Source organism: Trachurus trachurus (assembly GCF_905171665.1).
Source record: "Trachurus trachurus genome assembly, chromosome: 21".
NCBI lineage: Eukaryota > Metazoa > Chordata > Actinopteri > Carangiformes > Carangidae > Trachurus > Trachurus trachurus.
In genome coordinates this window covers 25,377,512-25,405,367 of record NC_139899.1, presented here as the reverse complement: position 1 = coordinate 25,405,367, position 27,856 = coordinate 25,377,512, and the positions used below count along the sequence as shown (strand labels likewise).

Genomic DNA, 27,856 nt, shown 5'->3' with positions numbered 1-27,856 from the left:
CGAGGTCACGCTTGCACAAGAGGAGGAGGAGGAAACAGGAACAAGATGGGCGGCGGCGGCGACCTGCTCACCTGGTTTCATCCTAACCCCTTTCTCACTCGCTGTGACTATCAAAATAAAACCAAAAAAATGCATAAAACAAAACAAAAAGAAAGGACTAATGCTCCTGTTTCACATTTCCCAGACCTCAGCTCCCTCACGTCTGTTTGATGATATGATTTTTAGGGTTTGGATCGCGTGACGAGGAACGAGGTTAAAATCAATCAGCAGCACCGAGGGGAAATTTAAGAAGAGATTGCGTTTCTGAAGTTAAAAACAATATTTCAACAAATCCTGGAATAATATTTATCCTTTGAGTCTCATTGAAACGATGAGTTTAAACCCTCTCTCTCTCTTTCACTGTGACTATCAAAACAAAAGCATAAAAAAAAAAAAATTTCACACGTTCGCTCAGACCTCAGCTCCCTCAGCGGTTTGTCTGTCCCATGATATGATGTCGATGTTTAGTGTGCGTTATCTGACTGCGATTCTTCTCTTAACAACACGACAGGAAGTAATTTAGCAGGCGGTTGTGTTACTGAAGTTAAGAAGAAAAAAAACACACAAAAAAATTTCTCCTTTGTATCTGAAATGGTTTGGACTCATTGAGATTTTTTTTTACTTTCATCCAAAACTTGGACATGAAATGGTTTCAGATCAGTTCTCGTGTTGGACAGGTGAGGTAGGAGTTAAAAATAGAGGAGAGGGAAGGAGAAGGAGGAGGAGGAAGAGGAGGAGGAGAGAGAGGGATTCTGGGAGAATAAACGATGAGTAAATGAAGTCTGCAGTTTGGCGGCACGAGGTCGAACAGAGAAAACGTGGCGGATGGAGGAGCTCAGCAGGGCGACACAAGAAGGTCATTTATTCAGCTGTTTCAGTGCGACACCTCGTCTCTCCTCTTCGTCACAGTCTTTCCATACAAAGTGCACAGACAAAATGATTTACAGCAGGGGGGTGGGGGACGGGGGGTTATACTGTAACCTCCACACACACACACACTCACACACACTCTCTCCCTCACACACACACAGTCAAGTCAGTCAGTCAGTCATACGTACGTAAGCACGGTTGGGTTTCCAGCCTCATCTCACCATGAATGATGATGTGAAACTGATGGAAACGTGGGAAATAAAGCGAAGACAGTGTGAGATAAAAAATAAAAAAAACAACAAAAAGCAGCAGCAGCATCCTGTGGAGTAGCAGCAGAATGGTTTGGGAGGAGGAGGAGGAGGAGAAGCTGGAGAGATGAAGAGGTTGTCGTTCAGTTTCTGTTCCACATTATAATGGTCCACTGGTCTGAAAAAGGAGGAGGGGGATAGACGGAGACCACGCCCCCCTCGCCCCCACGCCGCTCTGACCGACTGACTGACTGACGCTGATGACGATGATGATGATGATGTGACGAGCTGCTGACAGTTCCAGGTCTGAGTTCATCTGATGACGATTAAACAGGAAGTGGACTGAAGGAGGGATCGGGGGTCGGGGGTCGGGGATCGGGGGGGTTTGGGGTTTAGGGTCGGGGGAGGAGGAGGAGAAGCGGAGGGTCTTTGATTCAACCCTGTGTCCCCATTTTAGGATTTGTCCAACAAACAAAAACAAAACAAAAAAATAATCACAGACCCTGTTAAAGTCCTCAAGTCCGTCTGCCTGGGAAACAAAAACAAAAAAAAACACGACACCTCCGTCAGTGCAGCGTCGCTGTGACTGCATGATCCTTCACCTACTCCCATGATGCACTCTGAGTGCCTCGTCTCGAGTCTGAATGGGAGGAAAAGTTTGGTCAAATAAAACACTAAAAATAATCCAACAAAAAAAAAAAAAAAAGAAAAAAAAAAGTAAATCAAGCCTCCGCGGCCGTGGAGCTCGGTCCTTCAGAGAAAAGAGTTCAAAGCTCAAAGCCGAACGTGAGGCGGAGCAGCAGCACAACCCACCACCGACCGTCCGTCCTTCTGATTGGAGCAGAGGAGACAGAGAGAGTAAAACATAGAAGAAGAAGAAGAAGACAAGAAGAAGTAGAAGAAGAGGAGCGTGAGGGCGGAGGTCGATCCTCTCCGCTCTGCAGTGGTCGTCTGTGCCGAGACTCTCTCTGTCTCTGTCTCCTCCGGGTCGATGTCTGCAGTCCGAAAGCAGTGGAGAGTCTGAAGAGCTGAATGAATGTTTTTTTTTTTTTTTTTTTTTTTATTGTCCAGTGTTTGTGGGCGTTTTTATTATTTTCATCTTAATTTTTAATTTTTTTTTTTTTTTAAGGGGCAGGCAGGTAAGGTAGGTAGGTAGACAGGCCGGCTGGCGCACACATGGCGCCCCCTGGTGCTGTGGAGGAGGAGGAGGAGGAGGAGGAGGAGGAGGAGGAAGAGGAGGAGGAGGAGGAGGAGGAGGAGGAGGAGGAGGAGGATGACGGTTCTTCGTCCGTCCGTCCGTCTACCGCTGCGCCGGCTCGCTGCCCGGCAGCGTGATGTTGCCCAGGTGGAGCACGGGCAGCGGGTGAGCCTCCGTGTTGAAGACCCAGCTCTCCAACGGCATCAGGTCGTCGCTGGAGAACAACAGGTACAGATACCTGAGGGAGGGGGAGTGGGGGGTCGGTGTGGGGGATTGTGGGTAACGGAGGGAAGAGGAACAGGGGTGAGGTACGGAAGGTGAGGAGGAGGAGGAAGAAGAAGAAGAAGAAAGTGAGTTTTTTATAACCAAAAAATATAATGTTGTGTTTCTTCGTTTTTATCATGTAAAGCACTTTGGGCTGTTCTCTTTGTCTGAAAAGTGCTTTATAAATAAAGTTTTAAGTTTAAGTTTGATCAATGCCGTGGAAGAGACAGTGAAAAACCCTGGACCCAGTTGTTCAAAGATAATCTGATCAGATTTTGGATAATAGATTGGATCAAATCTTGAAAGTGGGTTGTATTAGAGATCATTAATCTGAATCAAACACTCAGTTTGTGTTCAAAACTTTTTAGTAGGATCGGGAAAACTATGATCCAAAAAAACAGGATTATTCTGATCCCAGCAGTTTGGTGGATTTCAGGAACAAAATGTGATTTACATTAAAAATCAAGCTGGTCAAATAAACAACATTCATAGTGTATGTATACTGTATATATATTTATGGTAACACTTTATAATAAGTACTCACTATTAAACTATTTTAAACCATTACGTGAGTAAAGAAAGTTAACTCTTGATTGTTCAACAAATGAAGAATTTTCCCCCAACTACTGGATAATTAAATGAAATTTGAAGTTTGAATTTGAAACACATGGAAAAATATTTGCAGTGTATTTGACTAGTGTTCTGTATATTTGCTTTTTTATTCATTTAAAAAGCCAAACCAGATAAAGTCTGGCTTTTCAAAAGACTTTGAAGAAACAGAAAACAATACATACTCCCCATTTTCAAACACACTCTGAGTGACCCCGTGCTGCTGTTCTACCTGTTGTTCACAGACCTACAGTCACATTTAGAGCGCCGCTCATTATCCAGATGATTACAAGACGGACGGATTAAATGATCCTAGACGGCAAAACAGGAGATCCTCCAGAATCCATTCATTCTGGTCCAGATTGAACCTTTTGAACGACTCGACCCTGAATCCTGAATTCATCTCCACCGTCGCCGTCGGTGTTCAGGTTTGTCGGCCTCGGTGTGCAACAGGTGAAACATGAGCTGCTGCAGCATCCTTCACATCTGGCCCACCAGCTGTGGGTCACAAAGAGCCTCTCCTGTCGCCTAGCAACCTTGACGACACTTACTTTGTCTGACCAAAACACAAGGTTTATTTATGTTTTTAAAGTGTAATCCTCAGCCGTCGTATTGTTTACCGCCATTACCGCCACACAATGAATCCTGGGAAACGTCAGGGCGTCACGACGACACACCTGTCACGACCTTTAGTGACTTTTTGTTTTGTTTTTTTACCAACATAAAAACTTCCATGGAGCAAATTCAAAATTATTAGAAGATGACTTCAGTTACTCCTTCAATTTTATAATATCACTATTAAGTATTGATTCATCATTCTTCCTACTATAAATGTTTAACTATGGATTAATAAACTCATCTATAATGTGTTTAATTGTTGTATTTTCATACTTTATATATGATAGATTCAACATTTATAAATCAGGTATTATATCAAGTTATACAGGAGATGTCAGAGGTTCATATGATCATTAATGAAGTGTCAGTAAATGATTAACAAACTATTTAGATGAACATTTACACTGCACTTAAACATACAATAATCTAAACAAGCACTAATATTAGTGAATATGTTAATAGATGTTTTATAAACACTTGATATTCCAAGTCATGATTAATTCAGGTAGTTACTATTTGTGATGGTTAATGACTTATCCATTAACACACTCACTAATCCATCATTTATAAAGTATGAAAATACAATTATTAAACACATTATGGATAATAGATAACTATGGTTACAAACTACATGCCAATTAGTTTCATAGTAAAAAGAGAATGCTTAATAAATTGTTTTAATTGTTTTTATTTAATTGTTGTTTTTTTTTACTCCATCTATTGTATTTGCTCTATTGTCAATATGATTATTGTTTTATGCCTTTAACCTGACTGTTTTATCTCACTCTGCAAAGCAGATCAGGTTTTTGTGGTTTTATGTTTTTTTAAATTGTTGGTGATGACGATGTTATTTTTACTTGATCTGTAAAGCACTTTGTAACTGTGTTTTGAAAGGTGCTATACAAATAAAGTTTATTATTATTATTATTATTATTATAATAAATGATTAATTAATACTTATCTAAGGCTGTAATAGAGTGTTAATAATAGTCTGCAGGCAAATCTTCAGACCCACACTTCCATGAGGAAAGTCCAAGGTCACCGTGATGTTCAGGTGTTACTTTCAGTTACTTTCAGTTACTTTAAACACTTTGCACAGTTCAGTCATGTGCAGATGCAACACACAGACACACACACAGGTTTTTAAACATTAAAGCTGTTTTCCTCCTAAATAAATCGACCTGTTCAGGCGTTTCTCTGTTCAGATTCAGAGCTTTAAATCAAAAGCTGTGACAGAGCGGGTGTGTAATTCTTTGTGAAATCTAATTAAACACACACACACACAACACACACACACATGCAGCTTCAAGTCATGAAGCTGCACATCTTGAAGCCTCACTCTCTATCCCAGTGACGGGCAGCCAATCAGCAGCCGGAGCTTTGATGTGACAGAGACTGAGGACGGAGAGAGAGACACGCCAACACACCAACGCACCAAAGGAAAAAAAACAAAAAACACTCAAATGTCACAGTGGCCGAGCGGAGGAGCGTCAGGTTTTAACCTTTAACGACCCGACACACACACAGAAACCTCGTCACCGGCCTCTGATGCTTCCACCACGGTGTTGATTTCAGACACATCGCAGCTAAAAACTGAGCTTTTGATCTGTCAATCATCTCTGACCCGTCAATCAATCCGTTTGATTGACAGGAGGAGCAGCAGCTGCAGGACGCTCCTCTTGTTAAAAACCAGGTCAGTTTCACCTCCTGTTGTCCTTCTGGGTCAAATTGACCCAATCTGTTCCCTTCCTCCATCCTTCCTTCTTTCCACAATCCTTCCTTCCTTCCTTCCTTCCTTCCTTCCTTCCTTCCTTCCTTCCATACCTCTTCTGATCCAATTGACCTGATCTGTTCCCTATCCCTCCATCTTTCTTTCCTTCCCTTTCCCCTTCTTCCTTACTTGAACAAATCTGTTCCCTTCCTCCATCTTTCTTTCCTTCCTTTTCCCTTCCTTCTTTCCACAATCCTTTTTCCCTTCATCCTTACTTCTTCCTTCCTTTTTGACCCAATCTGTTCCCTCCCTCCTTCTATCTTTCCTTCCTTCTTTCCACAATCCTTTTTCCCTCCCTTCTTTCCTTCCTTCCTTCCCTTCGTCCTTACTTCTTCCTTCCTTTTTGACCCCATCTGTTCCCTCCCTCCTTCTAGCTTTCCTTCCTTCCCCCCCTTCCTTCTTTCCTCCCATCTTTCCCTTTGTCCTTCCTTCCTTCCCTCCGTCCATACCTCTTCTTCCTTCCTCTTTTGATCCACTTGACCTGATCTGTTCCCTATCCCTCCATCTTTCCTTCCCTTTTCCCTTCTTCCTTACTTGAACAAATTTGTTCCCTTCCTCCATCTTTCTTTCCTTCCTTCTTTCCACAATCCTTTTTCCCTTCCTTCTTTCCTTCCTTCCTTCCTTCCTTCTTTCAACAATCCTTTTTCCCTTCCTTCCTTCCCTTCGTACTTACTTCTTCCTTCCTCTTTTGATCCAATTGACCTGATCTGTTCCCTATCCCTCCATCTTTCTTCCCTTCCTTTCTCCCTTCCTTCTTTCCACAATCCTTTTTCCCTCCCTTCTTTCCTTCCTTCCTTCCCTTCGTCCTTACTTCTTCCTTCCTTTTTGACCCAATCTGTTCCGTCCCCCCTTCTATCTTTCCTTCATTTTCCCTCTTCCTTCTTTCCTCCCATCTTTCCCTTTGTCCTTCCTTCCTTCCCTTCTTCCTTCCCATCATCCATACCTCTTCTTCCTTCCTCTTTTGATCCAATTGACCTGATCTGTTCCCTCCCTCCATCTTTCTTTCCTTCTCTTTTCCCTTCCTTCTTTCCCTTCTTCCTTACTTGAACAAATCTGTTCCCTTCCTCCATCTTTCTTTCCTTCCTTTTCCCTTCCTTCTTTCCACAATCCTTTTTCCATCCCTTCTTTCCTTCCCTTCGTCCTTACTTCTTCCTTCCTTTTTGACCCAATCTGTTCCCTCTCTCCTTCTATCTTTCCTTCATTTTCCCCCTTCCTTCTTTCCTCCCATCTTTCCCATTTTCCTTCCTTCCTTCCTTACCTCTTCTTCCTTCCTCTTTTGATCCAGTTGACCTGATCTGTTCCCTATCCCTCCATCTTTCCTTCCCTTTTCCCTTCTTCCTTACTTGAACAAATTTGTTCCCTTCCTCCATCTTTCTTTCCTTCCTTCTTTCCACAATCCTTTTTCCCTTCCTTCTTTCCTTCCTTCCTTCCTTCCTTCTTTCAACAATCCTTTTTCCCTTCCTTCCTTCCCTTCGTACTTACTTCTTCCTTCCTCTTTTGATCCAATTGACCTGATCTGTTCCCTATCCCTCCATCTTTCTTCCCTTCCTTTCTCCCTTCCTTCTTTCCACAATCCTTTTTCCCTCCCTTCTTTCCTTCCTTCCTTCCCTTCGTCCTTACTTCTTCCTTCCTTTTTGACCCAATCTGTTCCGTCCCCCCTTCTATCTTTCCTTCATTTTCCCTCTTCCTTCTTTCCTCCCATCTTTCCCTTTGTCCTTCCTTCCTTCCCTTCTTCCTTCCCATCATCCATACCTCTTCTTCCTTCCTCTTTTGATCCAATTGACCTGATCTGTTCCCTCCCTCCATCTTTCTTTCCTTCTCTTTTCCCTTCCTTCTTTCCCTTCTTCCTTACTTGAACAAATCTGTTCCCTTCCTCCATCTTTCTTTCCTTCCTTTTCCCTTCCTTCTTTCCACAATCCTTTTTCCATCCCTTCTTTCCTTCCCTTCGTCCTTACTTCTTCCTTCCTTTTTGACCCAATCTGTTCCCTCTCTCCTTCTATCTTTCCTTCATTTTCCCCCTTCCTTCTTTCCTCCCATCTTTCCCATTTTCCTTCCTTCCTTCCTTACCTCTTCTTCCTTCCTCTTTTGATCCAGTTGACCTGATCTGTTCCCTATCCCTCCATCTTTCTTTCCTTCCTTCTTTCTCTTCTTCCTTACTTGAACAAATCTGTTCCCTTCCTCCATCTTTCTTTCCTTCCTTCTTTCCACAATCCTTTTTCCCTCCCTTCTTTCCTTCGTCCTTACTTCTTCCTTCCTTTTTGACCCAATCTGTTCCCTCCCTCCTTTTATCTTTCCTTCATTTTCCCCGTTCCTTCTTTCCTCCCATCTTTCCCTTTGTCCTTCCTTCCTTCCTTCCCTCCCTTCGTTCTACCTTCCTTTCTTCCTTGTATTGACCCAGAAGGACAACAGGAGGTTTTAAATGAAACCAACACGGTGCTGTTCACGGAGCGGCCAGCAGGGGGCGGCAGAGAGCTGCTGCAGCCTCCCAGCCTGCGTCCAGAACCTCATCTCCCATCATCCATCAGTGACAGTGATGATGATGATGATGATGATGATGATGATGATGATGATGATGTATCGTAGAGACACATGAGCGCGGCCTTTTGCCCCACGCAGCCTCCGAGACACATAAACACGGCCTGACGTCCGCCCACCGTCCTCTAATGGAGAGGAATAATAATAACAACAGCAGATGGCTCCGTGTTAACCTGTTATCGGCCTTTAAAGAGCTCGGACGACGACGCTCACAGCCGTCGCTTCGACCGGGGGGTCGAAGGGGGACGAAGCAATGACTTCTGGGAAACAGAAACGGGTCATAAAAACAATAATAAATGTGAGAGTTTGTTTAGTTTTGATGATTTGAAGCTTTTAGAGTCGTCATCTATTTGAAGTGTTTGAATAAATATAAGCACAGCTGTAGTTTCAGAGTTCACGGAATAGTCCATTTTCTTAAAGGTTTGCATAAATAGACGTGATTAATCTTTATTTTTTTTATAGTTATTGTCATTAGTATCGTGAAATAAACATGAGCTACATCTGTTTTGTTTAAAACATCTTGAACCCAAGTAGAGTTTGTCTCTGAAATGCATTTTGCTTTTCACTTAAGACTGTTCACCTGTATTAAAGCCACACTCACATGGTCGTATGTATGATTTAAACAATTTCTAGATGTTGCAGTGGCTAAAACCAAACATTGTCTCTCTGCACAAAAAAATGCATTCTTGTTTGTTTGTTTTTTTATTAAAACTATGAAGTTTTATCAGTCTAAATTCATCCTTTGTGTTTCCCTGCAGAGATACATGTGGAAAAGACTAATGGTTTAGTTTAATGCAAAGATTAACTAATAACTGACTATTTCCCCTTTTGATTTTTCTAACTTGAAACTATAAAAACACATTTTTAATCACAGGACGACGACTGTAGATGATCTCCAGTGTGAGTGTGGACAACAGGCTGCTTTATAATGGATTGATGATCTCAAAGCTCAGCCTTTGTATGTGCACAAGCGTTTTCTTCTCCTTTATTAAAAAGAAAATGTCAACTTTTGATTAAATTAATCAATAACCGTACTGATTAATTTGCAGATCAAGCTAATTAATCAGCCTAATAGTGTCGTCTTACTTGAGTGTCTCGGCCAGGAAGAAGCTCTGCTGCACGTCGTCGTAGGTCGGGTTGGAGGAGTAGACGTCCTTCACCCCCGAGAAGCCTCCGCTCACCCTGCAGTACTTATCTATGGCCTGGAGGAGACGAGGACACAGGGAAGGAGAAGAGGAGAGGAAAGCAGGAAGGAAGGAAGGAAGAGAGTGATAGAAGAGAAATTAAAGAGGTGAGAAGGAGAAGAAAAGGAGGGGAGGGAGAGGAGAGGAAGAGTTTTAATAAGCTTACAAAAGCATGCTGTAATTAATTCTTTGCTTGTGACAGATTAGAGTGAATCCTGTGGAGACGCACAGGAAACAGCAGCTGCAAAAATAAAAACAGAATCAAATAAAAATGCGAGGAAAAGGAGATTACCACAAACTCCTCACCCCGGCCTCCACAACATTTACATCTCCTTCTCTAAAGTCTTTCTGCTCGGTGGGAATTGAGTGCGCCAGGGTGAAGTTTTTTTTTTTTGTTAAAGGAAACTCAGGTTGTTCACATCGTTGTCTGCTGGGGGAAAAGACGAGTTGTTGCTTTTCTCTGTAACAAAACAGCGGCTTTTGAACGTGGATTTCAGATTTTCCTGTGAACATCTGATGTGGTTCAGATCTTCACACGTGTCCGGTGTTTGCAGGACAAATCTAAAACACACTCTGACTTGTGATCCAAATCCTCTCTCTTTATCCATTCGCTTTGGCTTTTGAGGATTTTATTTTTTATTTTTTTTATTTTTTATCTCCGACCGGGGGCCTCTGAACATGACAGATGTGATGCTAATGTTTCCACGTTTCCAACATAAAACAACAAACGTGGAGGACGGCCGGTCGGTTCAGAGAAAAACTGCGCCTTCTTGTTCCTGCATCCAGATTTCTTTTCCTCTGTCAACTGTGTTACCATGACGGACCTGTCACAGCGACCGACCTTCACCTTTAAACTTTCAGCAAATCGGTTACATCCTTCGAGTCCCAGTGGACGTTTTGTGTCTCATGTGATGAAACTCCCTCGAGGCGTCTAAAAATAATCCAACACCTTCTTGAATTAAACCAACCTGAGATCACTCTGATAAAATTAGCATCAACTTAACACATATAACACAGCACCACTGTACACATCAGCTGTCGGCTAATAGAAATGATTAGGTTCATCTGAATAAATATAAAGAAAAAAAAAAGGTAGATAGATAGTTCTGGTACATTATACTTTATACTACTACTTTCAGAAGTTTATTTTAATTCTAACATTAAAGTGTGACAGCGCCAGATAAACCCCGGCTCAGATTTTCAACACATTCTCCTATAAAAGAATTGACCCAGACCCAGTTATCTTCTGCAGCGTTCCTGGCAGGTTTTCAACCCGTTAAGTCACGACTTCATGTCACGACTTTGTAGCGTAACTCGTGTTTTTCCGACCTGTTACCCGTGAAAATGCACTACAAAGGCAGTCCAACCTGTAACTTCCTACCCGTGAACTCATATCTGGTAGGAAAAACATGAGTTACGCCTTGAACGCACCATTGGTATTCAGGGTTACCCCTAGCTACAGCAAGCTATCCATTCTCAACATGACTAGACTGGAAATCGACCGCACCTCCATCCCACTCACGTTGGGTCTGCGAGGTGATGGCATTTCTTAAGTTAAGTTAAGCACAATTAAGGGCTCTGTAAAAAAAAACTTGGCGTGATTTTTTGGAATACTTTACAAATGAATTTAAAGCAAACACCTTAGATCAGTAGCTCTCCACATCTCTAGCCTCCCCTTTTCCCTTTTTTCGTTCTTTTCTCTTCTTGTCTTCTCTCTTGTTGACTTTTTTGTTGTTTTTGCAGCTATCTATTCTGCATATGGGTTGACTGTTGAAAATGTAACAAATTGAAGCAAAAAACTTGTATGTATGTACAGTATGTTATATCTGATGCACACAGGAGGAGATTGTATACATGTAAGGCTTTCATGCAATTGTGCCTTTTGGCAGTTTCAATTGTTTTGTTTTTCTCACTACAGTTTTTGAAAACTTAATAAAAAACGATTTGAAATAAATAAAGTGTGACAGCGCTCTACTTCTGTGATGTACTAGAGAGAAACTGGAGTACATCACTTTTCACCTTGATGACTCACAGGCCACTTTGGCGGTCTACATCGAAACGCACGACAAGATGGAGGTCGAATGATTCTTGTTTTTCAGAGCATTTTTAAAATTTCAAACGATAAGAGATCACTTATCGATTCATCGTGTGTCTCTTTCCTCTTTTCTGTTTTCAACCAGCCGTTGGTTTTACTTCATCTTTTAGTGAACAGTCAGACCGAGGTTAAACACAACACACAGAGGTCCGGTGGCGTCGATATAAAAGTTCCCGTCACTGGCTTAAAAGCACAGAGAGGCTTTTTAAATATTTCAAAAACATTATTTTTTCAATGATATTTTCCCTGTAATTAGATCTTTTGAGCCAAATTGTAATTTTTTTTTGTCCAACTGAAGGACGATGGTGATTATTTTTGGCTTTGAGGTATAAAAACGTTTCCTCTGCACAAACAGAAATCATCCTGTAAGACCTCATTAAAAATGCAGCGATGCTCCAGCTGCTGATCGGGACAGTGTGTCGTTACCTGTGTGTGTGTGTGTGTGCGTGTGTGTGTGTGCGTGTGTGTGCGCTCTTATCGATTTGTACTGAGGACATGAAATTGTCGTCTCCATAAAAAATTCTGGCTGCATTGCACACCTGCTCACAGCTTATCGACTTTCACTATTAACACATGTAATTGAAAGCATTATCTCTGTCCTTGTCTTTTAGTCTGTAACACACACACACACACACATATATATGCACACACACAGACACACTCACACACACACACACACACACACACACACACACACACACACACACACACACACACACACACACACACACACACACACACACACAGACACACTCACACACACACATATATACACACACACACACACACATACACTATATGCACACACACAGACACACTCACACACGTCTTCTTCCTTCATCCTGTCCTCGTGTGACCATTTCTCTGTCAGCAGATTTCCGTCACAAGGCGTTTCGACCATAATATCTGTTATTCATGGGCTGTTGAGCCCCACGAGCGTTTGCCCTTCTGGAGCCACACTGCAGTGTCCCACAACAGCCTAAGCATGCGCACACACATACTCTAACACACAAGCATGCACACAAACACACACACACACACACACAAGACCATCTGTGCTAAATAAATTATCTGATAAAAACGTCTACCTGTAGGAGGAAGAGGAGGAGGATTTCTGTAGCAGCTTAAGTGTCGACATGTTTCACATTACAGCAGCTGGGTTTCTCCTTCACACACACACACAGACACACACAACACACCTGAGGTTCTCTCCATTTTTCCCACAATGTCAGTGTCCTCTTCCTCCTGTGTTGGTCTCGTTATCCCACCACACATTTACCTCTCACTCACACCTGAGGTTTTATTTGGAGTTACCTCAAAGCTCCTCTAACACACACACACAGCCACAAACACACACACACAGACACACACTCCCCTGCATCCCAGCTGCAGCTCCAAAACCTGCCTCTATTTGTTAAACCGTCTCTTTTCACAACAGCCGTTAAAACCGGTGTGTTGCTGTGTGTGTGTGTGTCAAGGTAACAAGAACAAAAATCATAACAAAATAAATCTAAACAGAAAAAGAAAAAAGTTTAAGAGAGTGTCGTAAAAAAAAGAAGAAAAAACTGGAGTATCCAAGGTGGTTTTGAGTGCAGTTTTGTTTATACAGGAAAAGCTACAAAATAAAAGTCTTTGAGCACACACTCAGCTGGAAAAACAAACTAACAGAAATATTGGTGGTGAAGGTGAAAGAGCTGCAGACAAATATAACTCTACCGGTATATATTTAACATTTCTCTTTTATCTGTGAAGTTAAACTGGCTGTGTGACATCTAATGGTAAACACGCACTAGCTACTGTTTATATAAAATGGTAAAATACAATGATTTTATTCTAAACGGATAAAAAAAACGTAATATGAGATCATCTATTTGACTTACTTGTATATCTAGTGCACATGACTAGAGCTGCAACAATTAATTGATTAATAGAACAATAATCGATTATTAAATTAATCGTCAACTAGTTTGATAATCGAATAATCGGTTTGAGTAGTTTTTTAAGAAAAAAAAAGTCCAAATTCTCTTATTTCAGCTTCTTAAATGTGAATATTTCTGGTTTCTTTGTTCCTTTATGACAATAAACTGAGTATGTCTTTAAAGGTAAAGGTACTTTATTTGTCACATATACAGCTAGTACAGTGAAATTCTTTCTCTGCATTTAACCCATCCCTGAGGAGCAGTGGGCAGCCGCGGTGCAGCGCCCGGGGACCAACTCCAGATTATGAGCCAGTGCCTTGGTCAGTGGTGCTGACTGGAGGATTAACCTAGCCGACATGTTTTTAGTGGTGGGGGAAACCGGAGCACCCGGAGGAAACCCACGCAGACACGGGGAGAACATGCAAACTCGGTTTGCGGACAAATCAAGACATTTGAGGACGTCGTCTTGTGGTTTGGGAAACTGATTGACATTTTTCAACATTTTTTAACATTTGATTGACCAAACAACTAATCGATTAATTGTTTATATAATCAACAGATTAATCGATAATGAAAATAATCATTAGTTGCAGCCCTACATATGACATATAACTATAAACTTGTGCATCTAAAGCCAGATGCAGAAAAAAAAACAGATTTTCTCTATTTAATCTTAAAGTATTAAAAAAATCCTCAACATTAAGGATAAAAAACATCTTAACTTCTTAAATCTGCAGAGGTTTAAGGTGTTTTCTGCTGCAGTAACAATATTCAACCACCGTCCGACAGCAAATAAAAGAGGTGTCTTTCTCTAATTTCATAAGTTTAGTTTCCAAACTTTACTTAAAAATGTCACAATTTCTGCTAAACAAGAATTAAAACTGTAGAAAAGCAACGTTACATCAGAGTGTATAGAGCGAGTACAGCAGACTCTGTCATGTGCTTTAGTATGTGCTGTATCTGTATGTATATGTGTGTGCAATGTTAAATAATGCAGGAGATGAGTCCTTCAGCACCGGCTCTTTATAGTGTCACTCATACTCTGCACAATCACACAATCACACACACACACACACACACACTGTAAACACACTTGTCTGAGTGTGTTTGCTTGGCTCCAAAGTGTGTGTGTGTGTGTGTGTGTGTGTGTGTGTGTGTGTGTGTGTGTGTGTGTGTACTTCAGTCCCACTTAGAAAAACAAAGAGAAGTAGTTTCACTGCTTAAACATGGGAGGAAAAGAAAAAGCGACATGAAGATTGGCAGGAAAAAGAGAGAAAATAAAAAGAAAAGAGCGTGAAAGACAAAAAACCCCGAAGTAGACGATGATGAGCAGGTCGGCTGAGATTCAGACGGAGGAGACGCATGGAGGAGAAGAAGAGGACGAGCTCTTTAATCCTCCATCAGAAGAAGAAGTGGAGCAGGAGAGAGAGGCTTTCACTGCTGCTCCACTTTCATACTGTAAAGCTTCTCATATTAAAGCACAGAAAGGAATAAATAACCAATAATAACACCTGAAACACTCGCCAGTCCTCACATCCACCCACAGGTTCAGGTTTCACACACCAGCAGCTCAATCAACCATGTGATTATTATAGACACAAACCTGCATGTGCTTTACTTTTTATATAACATAATGTACAGAACTGACATCAGATCTAATAGTATCTCTATTGTTTCCTATTTATTATGTCATATATTAGTTATTCGAGGTTACTTTTTCACCTACTCCTCAATAAAGGTGAATTTTAAACCTAATCTTCCATGTTTCAGAGACCTGAGGAGAGAAAACCACTGGGACACGTCCTTTAATTTACTGTGTGGCTGCTTAATCCGCTTTTTTGAATAATATTAAAAGCAGAAAGCATGAAAATTGTTATTTTTACTGGCAACATTTAGTAAAAAAAGACCAATCAAGACTCATAATGAGCCATATTTTGACCACCTGACTCGACATCTGACATTAAAAACACACTCAAGAGTTTAACTGAGCACTGGAAATGTGATTTATTTTTCATATTTCTATATCTACAACTAGAAAAACTAAAAGAGCAGTGTTTTGCAGAGTCTGAACCGGTGCCACCTGCTCTGGTTCTTTCATCCATCTGTGTTTACATTAACGGTGCTTTAAATGCATCACCTCATGCTGCAGGAGTCTGTCTCTGCTGACGGCAGCAGCAGCACGACGACACGCACATGAAAAAGTTGGACTCAGCGATCTTTGAATTATCTTGAACAACAAGGTTAAAGATGAAAACGAGGTGATTAAACTGCATTTCTGTCGTCTGTAAACCTGCTGCGTGACTGAAATAATTTCACATTTAAACTTTTAGGTTCCACAAACACCACTGCAGCCAATCACATCTTCTCAATGCAGTGACATCGGTGTTGTGTCCCGGACAGATGTGACCTGTCATCATCTTTTTTAATCATCTTCAACCACCCCTCACCAGTGACGGGAATAACAGCGTTAATAACAAAATGGCGTTACTATTCTTTTAGTAAGGAGTAATCAAAAAAGTAAAATGTGCCGTTACTTGCTGTTATTTGACTGAAGAAGTCCCATCACAATACACCCTTTATGGTTGGGGGGTTAGGGCGGCGAGTATAAGTAATTTGACATATTTGAGCATTTTATAAAACAATAACACAATAGTTACTTTTGCTGGCAATCAGTTACTTTTGTAATGTAGTAATTCAGTTACTAACTCGGTTACCTTTTGGGCAAAGTAACTAGTAACTATAAATAAGTACTTTTTTTAAATTAACGTGCCTAACACTCAGATTCAGGGTCTTTACATTATTACTGTATTTTCCAAACAATATGTCGCAACGGAGATTTTGTCGCATCTGTCAAAAAATACGTCACGAAGAGGAAAAAAACAAGTCGCATTTATTTTTATTTTGTGCCCATGTGTTTCATGCTGAGAGAGACGAGATGATTTTGGAGTCTCCGGTTGCTATGGATACGGTACGTGCCTTCTGCCTTCATCATAAATGACATGGCGTATATTTTGATATATAAGTCACTTCAAAATATAGGTCACATCACATGACCAGTCAAACTACTAAAATAAGCGCGACTTGTAGTCTGGAAAATAAATACGGTAGATCTCTGTATCTATTTCCCGTGAAACCCACTTGATGTTGGGACTTGTTCCTCCTCCTCCTCCTCCTCCTCCTCCTCCTCCTCCTCCTCCTCCTCTTCCGTCTGCAGAGCTGATGATTCATGGAGTCATCAGACTCCCCCAGCTGTCCTCCATCTAACACTGCCAGCTACTCCCAGAGCTTCACCTCCCTTTCATTTGGGAGAATCGTTTGTGCTGCAGAGCAAGTTCAACAAATGTCTCAACAGATCCTACCTGGTTTGTTCTCACTGTACAAAGCTAAAATATAAATAAATAAATTAAAAAACGACCTAAACCATGACTAAGCAGTTTTATAGTGTGACACAAGTGTAATTACCTGTGCTGCCTCCCAGCCCCACTGCCGGTATTTGGGATCGTGGGTGAACCTCCACATGTACCAGTAGGTCTCGATGACCTCCGGCCGCAGGATGTAGTACTTCTCGTTCTGACGCACGGCCACCGCCTCCAGGCCGCTGTCGAACTTGAAGGCCTCGGGTCCGAGCTTCAGCACTGGAAGAGGAGAGGAGGAGACAGAGAGAAGGAAAGAAAGAAAGAAAGATGGAGGTGTGAAAGAAGGAAGAGGAACAGAGGAGCACAAGAGGTAGAAAGAGGAACAAATTATCCTCCGCTCCTTGTTTGTCTTTACGGGCCGTTGGTTATACATCACAGCTGATATGAATTACTGCTTGTGTGTGTGTGTGTGTCCGCTGTGCATCTGTGTGTGTGTCCGCTGTGCATTTGTGTGTGTGTGTGTGTGTGTGTGTGTGTGTGTGTGTGTGTGTGTGTGTGTGTGTGTGTGTGTGTGTGTGTGTGTGTGTTAGAGCAATAAAAACCCTGTAGCTCCAGTGTTTCTACTGGTTTTTCATGTTTTTATAGCCGGTGTTCTCTGCTGATTAAATGTGACGAGCATTAACTGTGGAAAAAGAGAGGCTGACGAGGTGGTGACAGGACTGTCTCTCTGAAAACACACACGCCGACACACAACAACAACACACACACACACAAACCGACACACACACACACACACTCTGGTCTCCCTGAGTGACGGCTCATTAAGAAGTAACAGGCCAACTTTCGACAGCCTGACCGCTGCTATCAAACTCCCTCACCACAAAAGCTCTCTCCTTTCATCTTCATTTGTTGCCACGGCAACCTCTCCTCTTTCTGTGACTAAAACACACACACTTGCACCTACAGCCATAATGCAAGGTCACACACACACACACACACACACACACACACACACACACACACACACACACACACACACACACACACACACACACACACACACACACACACACACACACACACACACACACACACACACACACACACACACACACACACACACACACACACACACACACACACACACACACACACACTCACAGGTGGTGTTTCTTTGCTGACAAGTATTGATGCTCATCAGAAAACATCCCGAGCAGATGTGTGTGTGTGTGTGTGTGTGTTTTTAAAGGTCCCTGCTGAACTGATATTTACGCTTCCAGCTACTGAGAATGAACGACCTGCCAAAAGGAAGATGAATAAATAAAATGACCAACTCACCTGTGAATCTATAATGAAGCTAAAAACTCCTTAGTCAGATGCACAAAAAGTCTTTTAAAGTTTAGATTCTTTGTGTCATCATTGCTTTTATTCACATTATCAGTGTTTGTATGTGTGTGTGTTGGGGGTTGCACAGACTAGTCGACTAGTTGATTAGTCGACTTTACTGCTCCATAATGACGTTTTGAGCTTGACGTCGACTAGTCGCTGATCATGTGACAGTACAAGAGAAGAGCTGCTTGAAACAACAGCTGAGTGCGCTGAATGAAAATAATCCGTCACCCTTATTGATTTAAATTGTCTTCTATTGCTGAACTCACGGCCTTGGTTAACTTGGTTATTAATTTTATTCTAGGTGAGAGTGTCCAAAGTGAGGACGTGGATGATCGTGAGGGAGAGCCAGTAGTGGTGCAATGGATCAGTGTTGATCCGTGATCGCTCCGCGGATCGTTGATGGAAAAAAAAAGTAGCATGTAACACTAGTGCACCGTTTTTCATTGAGAAAAACACAAAAAACACTTGCGCACCACAGCAGCCTAATAAGCCGGCAATTGAAAGAAAAAACAAACAAACTCAGCTCATATCGACCATAGATATACAGTATATACATATTGACGGCGCACAACAACAACCAACAACAGCAACAAGCAACCAACCAGGATCGAAAAACATAAACTGTGACAGAGCAGGACTGTGGTGGTGACGAGGCCTGTGTGTCGTTGTTTTCCTCCCTAATTGTTTAACGGACAGTAGCTACAGTATTTTCTTTTGCACTTATATAGGAGTGTATGTAACTGATTTACAACTTGTTGTTTATATACTGTAGCCACCTGCTGTTCTGTGGACTAATTTCTGTGCATGAGCTGTCTGTCAGTGAATACAGATTGTTGCAAAGCATTTCCCTCCTCCTGTGGTTTTAGTAATGATGGGAAAAATATGAATGACAAAACAAGGAAAAACACGCACTCTCTAAAAAAAACTTTCAGGAACAAAACTGTGAAGAGGTGCACGGCCAAAAGTTGCACTTACAGAAAAAGAAGAAAGGCCAGCAGCACTCGTGTCCTTCTCATAGTTTTTTTATTGCAAACTGCGTCGGCGCTAAAACACACAGACCGGTTTCGACAATGTCTGTCGGCACACTGAGGAAGACGTTGTTGAAACCGGTCTGTGTGTTTTAGCGCCAACGCAGTTTGCAATAAAATGTGTGTGTGTGTGTGTGTGCGTGCGTTTCTCACCCGTCCGGTCGTAGGACTCGTGGCAGGTGTGTGCGATCTCGGCCCCCAGCTGCAGGTAGTGTCCGGCTTTGTCGTCGGGGGAACCGTCGGCGCCCAGTGCGAACATGCCGCCGGCGAAGCAGGCCAGGTGTCCCATCTTCCTCTCCAGGTGGCCGTTCTTCCACTCGCCGATGAACGTCAGGCCGCCGTTGGACTTGCGGATCAGGTGGCGCTCGATGGCCTGGAGGTGACGGAGGGAGAGCGAGAGTGAGTCAGTGTGTGTGTGTGTGTGTGTGTGTGTGTTCGAGGGCGTTTAAGGCAACAATAAATTAAGACACAAGAGATTTGTGTTGTTGACACTGGAGAATTAAGTTGAGAGGCGGCGTGTTCTCAGATTTAGAGATTGTGGACAGATGTCACGCATGGAATAATAAGTGTGTGTGTGTGTGAGTGAGAGGAGATACTGATGCATTAAAGGGGAATTGCCGTTTTTTACATTCTGGACCTCATTTCTAGCATAAAATACGACCATTTACTCACCCAGATAACTTTGGTGTCATTACAAGTTGTTCCCACGAAATTAGATCCAGCCGATCTGTTTAATGCGAGTCTACAGGGCAGCGCAATGCAGCCTCTAAATAACACATTATCTGCCTCGAAACTCGTTTATTTCACCAATATTTTGTTATGATACACTAGTGCTATTCCCCTCTGAGTCTGAGGTTAGCTGTTATCAACATCCGTGGTCTGTAGGTTGACCTACTAACCTCTGACCTGGATGATGTCGTCTCCGACCGCTGCCCGGCTCATTCTGATGATAATCATTCCGCTTCGGCATTCGGGTCCATTTTTAGCGCAACTAGCTGGAGTTTTAGTGAGTCCAGGCTACAGAGAGGAAGCCTGTGGAAGCTGAACTTCGTCCAACTGCTCATTTTGTTCTGACACGTCGGAAACAAGCCGAAACGAACCGTAGCGGTAGCGGTAGCAACAAGCTGCACCACGCTGCACTTACAGATGACATCATCCAGGCATTATACGGATATACGCGGCTCTCAGCTGGATCTAATTTCCTTGAAACGACTTGTAATGACACCAAAGTTGTAAAGACACCAAAGTGAGTAAATGGTCGTATTTTATGCTAGAAATAAGGTCCAGATTGTAAAAAAAGGGCAATTCCCCTTTAAATGTGAATGTTTGGGTATGAACGTGCACATTTGAAGCGATAAGTTCAGAAAACGGCGGGTGACAGTGTTTATTGTAGCAGGAGTGTGAATGAAGGTTATGAGTGGAGTGAATTTATTAATGGGGTTAAGTTGTTCAAATGGGGCTTTGACATTGAGATTGCATGTGTATAAGTGTGTTTGAGTGTGTTCAGAGTGTGTGTGTGTGGGTCAGGGAGGGTCAGGCAGAATAAAAACAGAGCAAAGTGGGTGAGAGAGGAATTTAAAATCCAGCCTCGTCCGTCACCCTCTCGCTCCGCAGCATCTGCTCTGCTCCCTCTCCTCCGACTGATTGACAGACATCTCCATCGCAGCTGCAGAACGCCAACATCTGCTTCCTGACAAATCTGCTCTGACTTTCTCTCCTCGGCATTAAAAAACTGTCAGCAGCGAAGGAGGTAAATTAATGATGGTTATTAAAAAAAAAAAACTGGAGACAATTACAATCAGAGCTGAGTTTACAGGTCTGGACCTGGTTGATTTGTGGCTCCGCGGTTCAGTGAGAGCAGCTGGTCGCACCTGGTTTTATGTCAGGGGAGGTTTTATTTTAGGAATTGAGTTCTAATTTAGGAAACTGGTAAAAATGCAACCAAAATTTGCTTTGTCACCGTCCACATGTGTGAGACAGTCACATATTTAAAATACATTTGACTGTTTTACTAAACTGATGTTATTTTTTGCTTTGTGTGTCACATAACATGTCTACTACTTCAGAGAGGTCTGTTGAGGAACTTCCTGTCATGACATTTCAGAATAAAAGCTTAAAAAAAAAGCAGTGCTGCAAAATCGCTTATGAGGAAATGCTTCTGTGGGTGACTGTTGCCCTGACAACAGTGCAGCCTGCAGCCCGATGCATTAGTGATTGTGTCTCTGGTTCACTCTCAACTTGGATAAAAGGGCGATAAGCTTTCTTCATGTGAGGTTAAATTTAGAGATACATGTGGGGACCAGATTCATAAAAACTATGATGTTGGGATTCATAAATAAAACTTATTCACCTTGCTTATTCTTGACTTTAAAAGGGATAGTTCAACATTTTGGCAATGTCTCGTAACGTTCTGTTATTATCTCATAGCGTGGTGAATGTGCAGGTCACAACTTGTCCACCAGAGCGTTTTGGAGTTGTTGGATTGTATATTTGATGAGTTTGATGAGGGAAACCAAGAAATCCCATGAGCCTCCGTAGCGTAGCTCTGAGCAGCTTGCGGCTCTGCTCCGCCGTTCTAAAAATAGCTTGCAACAACAATTAAAGGAAACAAACCTACTCCTATGACTATAGGGATTATGGCAATGGGCCAATTTGCCAAAATGCTGAACTATCCCTTTAACAATGACAAAAATACATGCATGAGGCATTAAAAAAAAAAGAAATGTAAGTGAAATATATTATTCTGAGTTTGTCTTCATTATGACGGTTTATCTTTCTGTAACTGGTTTAAAGCTGCGACATCTGTTAACTGACTGTGTGAAGAAAGTTATAGGTTTTTTTCCTAAATACAGAAATAAAATTTTGTCTTCTTCTTGCAACATTTTTTCTGCCATCATTTTAAAAACTCATGTATTATATGTAGTGCCCACTCTGCTGTGAGAATAAATGTTTCCCCAGGTTAGCGGACTAATCTGTACCTCGATGGCGTCGTCGTACGTCTTGCGAGCTTCTGTGTCGGTCTTGTCTGACATGAGCCAGGCCTTCAGCAGGTACTCGTAAAAGCTGTCCCCAAGTCCTCCGACGGAGGTGTGATCTGTAGAGAGAAAGGAAGAAGGAGGGAGGGAGGGAGGGAGAGGATGGTTATAAGAAAGAGCAGGGACACAAAGGAAAGAGATAACGTGACAGAGCAAAAGAAACAAAAAAAGGACAAACAGCGAGACACAGACAAATGAGAAAGCCAAAGTGAATTATTCATTTTTCGACTTTGCCTCAAAGTCCTTGGCAGAAAGCAACATATGGCATGAAAATCATCTATCCGAGCCCTGGGTGGTTTTCTTTTCTTTTCTTTTCTTTTTTCCCCCCTCTCTACACCCACATTACATTGGCAGCATGTTTCCTCTCCTTCCCCGTTTTGTTTACCCTTTCCCTGATGTGCTCACATTTCAACGTCCCCGATTGTCCTCTTGGACGTTTACACAGCTTTCATGGCTGTCCTAATTTGCAGGACGCCACGTAGTGAAGATGGGACTCTGGCCAGCATTCACTGTGAAAATAAACTCTTCTCTCCAGAGGGGACGTTGATCTCATTTCTAATGGATCTATTTCAGGGGCAGTTTCGCTGACCCATAAAATATTGTTTATGATATCAGCAGAGAAAAGACATTTACGCCTCCAAAATCTGCCGTAATCACATCACAATGGATGATAATACAAGATAAGACAAGATAATACATGTAAACGTTTAACTCTCTGAACTTTCTGCTGTTATTATGGTTTTGCTGAATGAATGAGATAAAAATACAAATTAACTTTTCATGTACTTAAATATTTTAAGAGGAAATTTGAAACTCAATCTTCACCTTAGCCCTTAACCATCTCTGAATTTTTACACTTTGGTCCACATATCTTTAAAATTCTGTTGTAAACATTGATGTTTTACTGATTTTCTGCAGTTGGTTATCCACATTTAGCATATTTTATTGTTAAAAATGTCATGATTTTATTATGTCAAGTCTTTTCATGTGTTTTCTTTGTTGTAAAAAACCATGTGCTGCGTTTCTTGTGCTCCACAAAAAGAAAGCGACGACAGAGTTCTCAACAAATTAGTGGACGGAGGGTAAAATTCCCCAGTTTTGGGAGGAAAATTTCAGTCTTTCAATTATGTTCTTGAAGGTTGGGGAAGCAGTCTTGCAAAGAACGTTTTTGAAAACGTGTTTTTTCCTTTTCTCGAAACAGAACAGAACAGTTTCTGTGAACGCGGACTGGGATCTTTTCTCCCTCGTCCTCTCCAGCTCTTTGAGTATAATCATATTCAGTATCTGTGCAGGCGCTTTGAGTCTCATCTGAGCAGATTCTCCTCCGTATGTGGATAACATGCCCGTAGGTAAATGGAGGGATACGCGAAAGGCAGAGAACGAAACAGATGAAGGGGCGATGGAAGATATGAATTATTCATCTTTTGTCACCGAGAGCATGAAAACCTCACAAACAACCTTGGAGACATTGCTGAGGGCAGAGTGCGCTGGTGTGTGTATCCATGTGCTGCGAATGTACATGTGGGTGACTGAGTGTGTGTATTGACACAGAAAATTACAGCTAATAACTGAACATTAGTGTGTATGCACTTACTTCAAAATAAGCACATTTAAAGATGGCGTCTTATCAGTTGATACAGATTTAATCGAATTTGTAAATAAAGTCAGTTAATACGATAATAATGTTATAGTAAATTAAACTGTTTTTAATAAAACATTGTAGTGTTGTTGAGGCAAAAGAGACTAAAACACAATCATCAGGCGTTGAATTATGAAGAGATTGGTTTCTGTGGTTAACTTGAAGCTATTTAGACGGTTAAGAAGCAGGGCGCCACAAGACAAGTCAGTTTCCTGTTTCTGTGTCACATGGGTTTCTCCATGACTCCGCCCCCTTTAGGAGACCAGCAGACCATGACTCCGCCCCCTTTAGGAGACCAGCAGCAGCAGCAGCAGGTCTTGGGTCTTTTGACTCCAATGGTAGAAGTGAACGCGAGCACAGATTATGGTCGATTCATTTGCCCCTATAGTCACCGAAGTAAATATCGGACTCATTTTTCACAAGCCACATCTCTTCTGAACATTTTCAATCAAATCTTTTGGCAAAAGCTGGTGCTCCGCCACGAGACAAGGGAGGATTATTTCTTGTAGAGACACATTTTAACAGTTTTAACACAGAGTTTTATTATCTGTTACGTGGCTGTGGTGGTTAAGCTACTATCTTTATATTTATTTTTTGCCTTTTAGATATTGAGGAATTCAGGATTCTGTGTGTTGAAGCTGTGAAAAACACTGCTATATGTCAGAGGAAAACATTGTTCTTTCTACTTCACTTGAGATTCATAACAAAATTAGCTCAAGTGCTCATGAAGCATCAGCGGCGCTAACACACTCACAATGACACAGACTGTTTCTGTCTGTCTTATTTGGCAGCTAATGATCCATGTATAAGAAACAAAGTGTTTTCTGTGATACAGCATCAAGACTGCTCACATTTTTCTATCCTTGGTGGGAAATAAACACCAGACCTCTGCCATTTCTATATTTTTGTTTTACGTTTTGTTAAATTTTGTGAGTTAGCATGTGTTGGTTGCATGATTTTAACCTTTATTTGGTCATTGTATTTATGTTTAATATCCAGACTAGTATTTACAACATTCAATCGCAGCTGTGAATGGCATTGCTCTGTCTTTTTCTAAAAATCTGCATAACTTGAGTAGTGTGACAAAATTATAAAGATATCATGAACGATTTGTAAAGTGGTTTGTTTTAATGAGCTTGTTTTTAACTTTAATGAGTTTCCTCTTAATAAACCTCCTCACTTAAAAGTTTGGGGAACTTGAGAGATTAAATCTATTTATGAACGTGTCGCTCGCTATCACACTGTTAACAAGCTCCTCTATGAAGTATTTTTGAATTTAAGCCTCTAAAGAAGCAGCCTCAGGTCGATAGTTGACTCTTTTTACTGTCGGTCCTGTTGTGTTTTCCCACTCTCCTTTGAGAAAGTGAACTATTGTTTGATTTCCACTGTAAAGAATATGTGAAAATACATCTGAGCATTTGGGCACATGAAAGCAAAACCACTTGTTTCGAATAAGGACCTTAATGTGTCGAATGGTGAAATAAACCCAAGTTAAGTAAGAGTGAAATCAAAGAAAGTGGGGAACACAGCATCAGACCAGAGGAGAGACAACAACAACGCAACCACCCACAGCTCCGACTGCCCTTTAACACCACAGCGTTTGAATGTAACGAGGGAAAATAACAAGGCGACGCAGATATAAAAGTCGAGCAGGAAATGCTCATTCAAGTTGCGTCTGATCCTTTTTTGTATTTTTCTCTTGTCCCGCCGCTTCCTCTCTCTGTTCCTCAGTCACCTCCCTCGCCGTTTCAACTTGGCATCCGCCCACACACACACACTCCCCCCGACCGCTCTCCTCTCCATCATTTTCCTGCCAATCAAAAGGATCCGGGTCACGCAGGGAGCTCCTGTCAATCCACCAACGCCGCCGACGCCGCAAAGACGAGAGCACACGCGCAGGCAGACGTCTTCATAGAGCTTCAAAACACGACCCCCGTTATTTAGTTTTTTCCAACGCAGGTCAAGGGCGCAGGCTGCTGAGCTGCTGAGCTAATGCTAAAAACATCTACATGTTATCAAGTGTGACAGTTAATTCATTTCAATGCAGAACACACGACCACATCAGGAACATGATGACAGGGAAGGACGATGGAGTTTTAGCTTCTGTTTTCTGGATCATGTTAAATTCATGCATCACAGAGTGGTACATATTATACAGAGGCATCATGCAAAACTTTGAGCTCCCGTGGTCAAAAGTGGAAGATGAAATTATCTCCAAAAGACATAAAGTTAAACATGAAGCACTCTTTTGCAATATTTTTAAGCAATATCAGTGTATTGTTTTTGTTTTCTACAGTTTTAGAGTAAAAAAGGGAAACAGAGCAGCAGCCTGCAAAAGAATAGGAAACCCAGGAGACTTTAGCTCTCAGATAACTTTGACCAAGGTATCAGAGAAGATATTTACTATTTACACACTGTGATAGTTTCCAAAGGGGGGGCTACTAGCTACTACAGTAACTATGCAGGGGGCCCAAACCTTTGCTGTGGGCCCTTTTCCTTTTCTGTCATTTTGAAAATGTAAAAGATTTTTAAAAATTATACTGTTTAAAATGTAAAGGGAATGAGTCATCTGTAACTTTTTGCCTTTTGGAGATCATTTCATCTTCCACTTGCTGAACTGTTCACATTAACAGACATTTTGACCTGGGGAGCCCACATTTTTTGCATGACACTGTAAGGTTAAATGTGTATTTTAATTTAATTTAATGTTAACGGCCAGTGTGCTCAGAATCACTATGTCATCTACTGAAATTAATGACTCATTCAAACTGTAGGAGAACTTTAAAAAACTTTTTAGGAACTTTTATGACAGAAAAGTCCTGAAAGTCGTTACTATATATTGTTTGGGCTTCACTGGCTGCTGCTGCTGCTGCTGGGAGACAGAGGGAGAGAAATAAAATTCACTAACTTTAACTTTACCAGACTGAACTTTGGTGAATGAGATCTCTGTCAAAAATTCAAATGCAGATTTTTTTTCTTTTCTCTGTCAGTGATGATGAACTTTACCAGATTGCGTTTTTGACAGAGTGTCCTGTATGTGCATGTGTTATAAAAAGAGGCAGTGGGAAGTCTGTGTGTGTGTGTGTGTGTGTGTGTGTGTGTGTGTGTGTGTGTGTGTGTGTGTGTGTGTGTGTGTGTGTGTGTGTGTGTGTGTGTGTGTGTGTGTGTGTTGGTAGCATGGTATTATGAAAAGACAGAGGAGTGTGTGGTAACAAGGTTGTCAGTCACAGCAGGATCTCATTAAGCGAAGGAGCTCAGCCTCATTCCTCATTAGTCTGGTTTAACTACTGTCTACACACACCTACACACTGGAAGAGAGAACACACACACACAGATTTATACACCATGATACAGTATATTCATACACACACACACTCACTCTGCAACCTTTTCAAACAGTTCACACACGGCATCACATACTGTATTTCTCATTTGAACTTTCAGCTACTCAAATGTTCATAATTCAAACCCACAAACTCCGTGACCCCGCCTGTCACAGCTGGGTTTATCCACAAAGTTTCACTTCTGCTACTGATTAAGAAGTTAACGAAACCTCCTCCGAATGACGGTGGAGCGACAGGAGAAAAAAAAAAAAAACACAAAGATTTGAGCTGGTGCTTTGTGTTTGTAAAGAATTTACATGGATGAATTGTGTCTCTGTTTCAGCTACAGGTGTTCACAAATATGCAAATAACCACATGTGGATTTATCTGAACAGACTTCAAATGTACTGAAATGTTCTTGCCCACTTGAATGGGTGAATGTTAATTACGGGAATTGTGCGAACACAGTGGGCAGCTACTGTGAAGGAGCCTTTGTTGTTGCTTTATTGATGTGGATATTGTTGATTACAAAACGTGTTTAACGACGCAGATGACACATTGATGTTTGTCTTTCTAGTTCTGCCAGCTCCAACCCTAACTGTGAACTTTTTGAACATGCATTGACTCCCCACACTTAAGTCTAAAAGCACTTAATGTTAAGAAATCCCCCCTAATATCCCTGATATTCGTTTTAAAGGTCATATACTGTATGAAGTGAGATGTTTTTTTCTGA

At 41.6% G+C, this 27,856-nt stretch overlaps 1 protein-coding gene across 1 annotated transcript in view; it reads right to left on the bottom strand.

The window, feature by feature from the left end:
- Positions 1-1,387: 1,387 nt before the first annotated feature.
- The window catches only part of man1a2 (mannosidase, alpha, class 1A, member 2), a 176,703-nt gene continuing 150,234 nt past the window's right edge, over positions 1,388-27,856 (bottom strand). Inside the window, exons 10-14 of the mRNA XM_083997156.1 lie at positions 22,105-22,220; positions 19,280-19,499; positions 16,813-16,985; positions 9,239-9,354; positions 1,388-2,593 (exon numbers count right to left, since the gene is read on the bottom strand). Of these exons, the coding sequence (XP_083853282.1) occupies positions 2,458-2,593; positions 9,239-9,354; positions 16,813-16,985; positions 19,280-19,499; positions 22,105-22,220 (761 nt within the window). The 3' untranslated portion in view covers positions 1,388-2,457. The remainder of the gene's footprint in view (positions 2,594-9,238; positions 9,355-16,812; positions 16,986-19,279; positions 19,500-22,104; positions 22,221-27,856) is intronic.